We start from the raw sequence: 6,389 nt of genomic DNA on the forward strand, positions 1-6,389 counted from the left end.
TGGTACACGGGCCTCTCACTGTTGTGGCCTCTCCCATTGCAGAGCACAGGCTCCAGACGCACAGGCTCAGCGGCCATGGCTCACGGGCCCAGCCACTCCGCGGCATGTGGGATCTTCCCGGAGCCGGGGCACGAACCCGTGTCCCCTGCATCAGCAGGCGGACTCTCAACCACTGCGCCACCAGGGAAGCCCCTACTCTTTCTTTTTTGGGCAGGTCTGGTAGTTTCAAACCCTATCAGATTTTAATTATGAATGTCTTCATTTCTTCATTTATGATGGATAGTTTTGCCAGATATGGACTTCTTGACAGTTTTTTCCTTTTAGCTCTTTGTGTCATTCCACTGCCTTCTGGCTTCCGTGGTTTCTGATGAGAAATCAGCTGTTAGTATTATTGAGGATCTCTGCACATGATGTGTCACTTTCTCTTGCTGCTTTCAAGATTCTCTCGTCACTGTCTTTCAACAGTTTGAATATGATGTATCTTGGTGTGGATCTCTTTCATTTTATCCTAGTTGAAGTTCATTCAGCTTCCTGGATGGGATTGTTTTTCATCAAATTTGGGAAGTTTTTGGCCATTATTTTTTCAAAAGTTCATTCTGCCCCATTCTCTCCTCTCTCTGTGGGACTCACATTGTGCATATTCTGATACACTTGATGATGTCCCACAGGTCTCTTAGACTCTGTTCATTTTTCTTCATTCTTCTTTCTGTTCTTTAGTCTCTTTCTGTTTAGAAGCCTCTACTGACTTATTTTTTCCTGTGTGGGGGCCATATTTTCTCATTTTTCTGTATGCTTTATCCTTTTTTATTGAAAACTGGACATTTTGAATATTATAATGTGACAACCCTGGAAATAGATTTTCCCCTCTTCCCAGGGTTTGTTATCATTGACAGTTGATGTAGTTTTTGATTGTTTAGTGACATTTCTGATCAAATATTATAGTGTCTGTCTTCTTTGTTGTGTGTGATCTCTGAAATCTTTGTTCTGTTAGCTCAATGGTCAGCTAATGATTAAACATTAAATTCCTGGAACCAAAAGCTAGTTTTTGCAGAGGGGTTCTGTGTGCGTATTGGGGCATGCCATCAGTACCCAGCCAGGCTGTTTACAGCTCTGCGTTAGCCTTCACTTCCTGCTTGTGTGGTGCCTCATGGTCAGCCAGAGGCAGAGCTTAGAGCCTTCTCAGACCTTTCTTGAGCATTTACAGTGCCCTGGGCATAAGTATAAGCTTTACAGTCCCAGGAATATGTGAGAGATTTTCAGAACTCTTATCCCTCAAAAACATCTCACTCCTAAACCTTTCCTTTCAGCCTTTTTAGGTAATCTGTTTGTCCCAACTGTTCCACATTACCCCAGTAAGCAAGGGTTAAAGCATTTGCCTGTAGGTACTTTTGACAGATGCTCCCCAGGTGGCAACTTTAACACAAGTCCTGTGTAGTTAGGCAGGCAAAATAAAGACAAGTGTGTTGAGCAGTTCTTCCAGGAAGGTAGAACAGCTTAAGACAGTTTATGAATGAGGTTTATTCTTGCATTTGTACCTGGACCTGGAATGTGGATGGTTATTTTCAAGGCTACTACTGAGCTGAGGAGTGGGAGTTGGGAATAAGGTAGTTACAATGTGAGAAAGTTCATCTGTTTTGTATGAGTGCCCCTGTGTTGCTGCAAGCTTTTCATTAGTTTTCAGTGTTCTGAAAAAGTTGATTCTGACAGTTTTTGCCAGATTTTTCATTGCTTTTGTGGAGTTAGTGGGCTTTTGAAGTTTCCTAATCTCCCATTTTTACTGACATTACTCCTCAATTAATTCTTTCTGCCTGAATCTTTGGAGAATTTTCTTTGTCTTTGAAGTTTAATAACCTCCTTCAGATGTGCTGAGTGTCTTGTGTTTTCCCAGAACATGTTGTTCCAGTGTTGCACCGTTGTGGTACACCTGTGTTTCTTTAATAGTCATTTCTTGAAGTGAGAATTATTAAAAATGTTGTTGTAATTTGCGCTGGGCTCAACTAGGCAGATCTACTGATCTTGCTTGGGCTCATTCATCCAGCTGGAGTTGATGGCTTTTCTGTGGTCCAGGACAGCCTCATCCACGTTTGGGGTCTTGGTGCTGGCTGTTGGCCTGGCCTTTCTTTACATGTCACTCTTCTAGCCTGAGCTTCTACAGCACTGAAAGTGGAAGTTGAAAGGCCTCTCAAGACCTTCACCGTCTTCTGATTGCCGCTATAGCTTTTTACCCACAAATCTGGCCTCTCTTTTTCTTTATGTTTTAATAATGTTGTTTTTCCTCTCAGTCCGTTTTTATTCTCTCTCTCTCTCTCTCTCTCTCTCTCTCTCTTTTCATTTTTTGGCCATGCTGCATGGCACATGGGATCTTAGTTCCCTGACCAGGGAACAAACCCACACCCCCTGCATTGGAAGCATGGAGTTTTAACCATTGGACCACCAAGGAAGTCCCCTGTTTTTATTCTCTTCAATTGTTTCCTCTTTCGGTTGTATCTTGGTAAAATACTAAATTTATTTTGTTGCTAAGAGTTCACATAGACTCAATCCCCGATAACGGAACTGCGTCCTGTTTACAGGTCGGTCTGGTTGGACACACACATACCCATTGGGAGAGGAAAGTCCTAGAAGGAGTGGGATTTTCAGCTGGCACAGCTCCTGTTATAAAAGCACGTCTCAAATTTTTATCCCAGTAGTATCACTGAACTAAGATTATAGTTTTTATTTAGAGTATTTTCTGCCTACACATCTGGTTTGACCTTATTTTTATTGTCTTAGGTTACTGTATCAACAACTGATAGAAGAAACAATAAACTCATTTTCAAAGTGAATTTGGTAGAAATGGATGAGAAGATCTTGGTCGACTTCCGGCTTTCTAAGGTATGTAGAATAGAACACTTTTTAAAAGAAAAAACTTTGTTTTGCTATTTTTAAAGAAGTATTACATGTTCATTTTAGAAATTTTAAAAATACAAAAAAGTATAAAGAAGATAAGAATCAACTTTAATTTTGTCATCCAAAGAGAACACAGATTTATTTTTGATATTGTATTACAATAACCTTACTATTACTTATAATATATCCTCTATGGAATTACTCTTATGTGTAGATTTTTTTAAAGGGCATTATATTTATAAATATATGGTAACTGGTTTTTTAAATTTAATATTATGAACATTTGTTCTTGTCATTAGCTATTCTAAAACAGTTTTTTCAAATGATATTTTCCTTATTATAAAAGTTTTTGTTTTTTGTAGAATGTGTAAATAAATAACAAATAAAAAAAAAATAGTCCTAAATTATTGTTGTCCTTAAAATAATTACCCTTAATATTTTGTAGCATTCTAAGCTTTTTCTTACTGAATTTGTATTTAATATTTTTCATAAATATTATGATTTGTCCAAATGTTTGCACATTATAATTAATGAACCTTTATCTGTTTGTTACAAGCTACTCTATGATTAATACTCATATACATGGAGTTTTGTTCACATTTCTGATTCTTTCTTTAGAAATTATTGGTTCTGAGGTTACAGTTTTAAAGCCCTTGACATATAAGACCAAAATAGCATATTCTCTGTTTACCGAAAGATTGTTTGTGGCTCTAAATGAGGTTGGAGGAGTTGGTCACATTCTTTATGTTGGAGATTTGCTGCAGTGCTATTGTCCAGATGCTTGGTATGGAATTAAGATCCTAGTGTAGAGAAACCCTTCTCATAACTGAATCACTGGCTCTGTTGTGGCAAGACTTAAAGCATAGTTGTGTAGCTTATTTTTAGTTTATAAACACCTAGTGCCTGTGAAAAACAATGACATAGGTCCAGAGATACCAACCCTTGAAATGGACAGGATGCCATTGTTTCTGCTCTCTGGGCCCAGGGTGGTGGGAGCAGTGATGGGCCCAAAGTCAAGTCAGGATTATTTATGTAGCCATTTCTTCTACCAAGATATTTTGTATTCATAAGAGGACCGGAAGATAACTGTATCTGGACATATCCATGGATGTTTGTCTCTACTTACCCCTAAAGAAAGTTCGATTTTATGGCATAGTCTCTTTTTCTTGTTTTTTTGACATTAGTTTTGGATATTATTCCTAATATAGGGTGATGGATTGGAATTCAAGAGACACTTCCTGAAGATTAAAGGGAAGCTGAGTGATGTTGTGAGCAGCCAGAAGGTTTGGCTTCCTGCTACATGATAGATCCACTGGCTCTGGGATTCCTGGTGAATATAGTGCTGCTATGTGGACATTATTCTTCCTAGAGAAGATTATCCTATTCTGCAAACTGCAAACAGTAGTCCCTGAAGAGTTGTCTTCCCTCTAGCCAAACAGTTTCCAATTCTTTTTGTATGTTCTTCATACAAATAATACCTATATCTTAATTGTAAGTAAAACTTTGGGGAAGCGATAGATAGAATTCACTAGATATTTCTTCATCTGCATTTAGTGTCTGAATTTGAGACCCACCTGGTGGAAACTGAGTTCTGGGGATACGTGAGCTTACCGGCTTTTATACCAACATAATGAAAAATGATACTCTTGTCCCATTTTTACCAAAACATTAGGTTTCATCCAAAAAGTACATATTTCCTCCACTTTGGCTTAATTACATGGATGAATTAGTAAAAACAACCTTGTGATTTTGGGACAGTAGATTTATCAGTCTGTGAAGTGAAGCCAGCTTCAAAAACTATCTCCCCAAGATTTATACTTATATTTTTAAAAGGGCCTGACAAGGTGTGTAAACCTGTTTTTGAATTATAATTATTAATTAAATTTGCAAGTAGGTATGTTTTTTCTGGTGCAGGTAATAATATATATGATTGGCCTTTCAAGTAGAAGTTGAGCATAACCTCTAGTGCTTAACTACCTTTACTCAAAATTACTGTTGCACATTTTAAATATTTTTCTATATTATTTTCTACTTTCACAGCTATATTTTAATTCTTTATTACAGAAATAAATTCTATTTTGAAAATGAATAGCTAACTCTGTGAACTTATTGGTAACTAAGCTCCTAGGTGATAAGGCATGAAAGAAGCAGGGGGAGATGTAAGGAAGCTATAATGGACATAGATCTGATTCTTGGCTTTTTTTTAACCTATTAGTTTTAGTAAGACCTTGTTCTTTCAATGAAATTTATATTAATTTTTGAATGTTAGATTGGGACCCAGTATTCTCTTTTCTTGGTAATTTATAAAAATTAGTCAATTATCTTAGTCTGAAGCCAAGAACAGGGAATTCCCTGGTGGTCCAGTGGTTAGGACTCCACACTTCCACTTCAGGGGACACGGGTTTGATCCCTGGTCAGGGAACTAGGATCCCACATGCCGTGTGATGCGACAAAAAAAAAAAAAAAAAAAAAAAAAAAAAGGAAATATGGCTGGCCGGCAGGGTGGTGAAAAAAAAAAAAAAAAAAAAAAAAAAAAAAGGAAGCCAAGGACATGAAATTTTATAGAGTTTATCATATATAGTATATCCTGGTAAATGGTATTACTGCAGTATACCCATAGGAGGAATACGATTGAACGTAATAGGCGGCTCCTAAGAATTGAGCCAGTACGTTCTCAAATATGAAAGAAATTTTGTTCCTGAGAATTGTCAGCCAGCCATTAGTAACTCTCAGAAACAAAGTTATCTCTGGCTTTGACCTATCCCCTGAGCTCCAGACTTTTATAGCCACAGCCTACCTGAAATTTCCCCTTGACTAATAGTCATCTCATGAACAAAAACAACTTTTGATCCCTGTCCTCCAACTTACTCCTCCCTAGCTTCCCCCATCTCAGTAAATGTTATATTCACTCCCTAGTTTTCTTAAGCCAAAACTCTAGAAATCATCCTCGACACGGTTTTCATATTTTGTATTCAATTCAGCAGCTCCTATTTAATTCAGCAAATGTAATACCTCTAATAGTACCATTCTAATCAAAGCCATCGTTATCTCCCTTTTCATATTGCTTGTCCTTCAGTAGTTCAGAAATGCAATCAGACTGGTCCTTCTAAAATGTGAATCAAGTATCCCCTCCTGCTCTAAACTCTCATAGCTTTTTGTCACACTTCAAATAAAATTCAAAATATTCTCTACGACCTACGTGGCTTTATGGGATATGTTCTCTTTGGCCTCATCTGCCACTTCTACTTGCTCATCCCACTCTAGCCACCTTGGCTTTGCTCTTCTGCTCACAACATAGGTACATTCTCACCTCAAGATCGTTGAGGTGGTCGTTTCATTTGCTCTTCCCTCTGCGAGGAGTACTTACCAAAGTATTTGTGTGGCCTGTGCTCCACTTTTAAGTCTTTGCTTAAGTGTCACCTCCTATGCAAAGTCTTTTTCCTGACTTACCTAATATATTACCCCACCTCTGCCACGCTCTCTCCTTTTATTTTTCATCATAG

General features: G+C 37.9%; 1 protein-coding gene across 3 annotated transcripts in view; it reads left to right on the top strand.

Moving 5' to 3' along the window:
• The window catches only part of CHEK1 (checkpoint kinase 1), a 27,537-nt gene extending 22,562 nt beyond the window's left edge, over positions 1 to 4,975 (top strand). The window contains exons 12-13 of one of the 3 annotated variants that reach the window (XM_007463604.1): positions 2,770 to 2,871; positions 4,095 to 4,975. In XM_007463604.1, the coding sequence (XP_007463666.1) occupies positions 2,770 to 2,871; positions 4,095 to 4,190 (198 nt within the window). In that variant the 3' untranslated portion in view covers positions 4,191 to 4,975. The remainder of the gene's footprint in view (positions 1 to 2,769; positions 2,872 to 4,094) is intronic. The other 2 variants (XM_007463606.1, XM_007463605.1) reach the window with 2 other exon arrangements.
• Positions 4,976 to 6,389: the final 1,414 nt, after the last annotated feature.

The sequence above is a fragment of the Lipotes vexillifer genome, unplaced genomic scaffold (genome assembly GCF_000442215.2).
Source record: "Lipotes vexillifer unplaced genomic scaffold, Lipotes_vexillifer_v1.1 scaffold442, whole genome shotgun sequence".
In the NCBI taxonomy this organism is placed as follows: domain Eukaryota; kingdom Metazoa; phylum Chordata; class Mammalia; order Artiodactyla; family Lipotidae; genus Lipotes; species Lipotes vexillifer.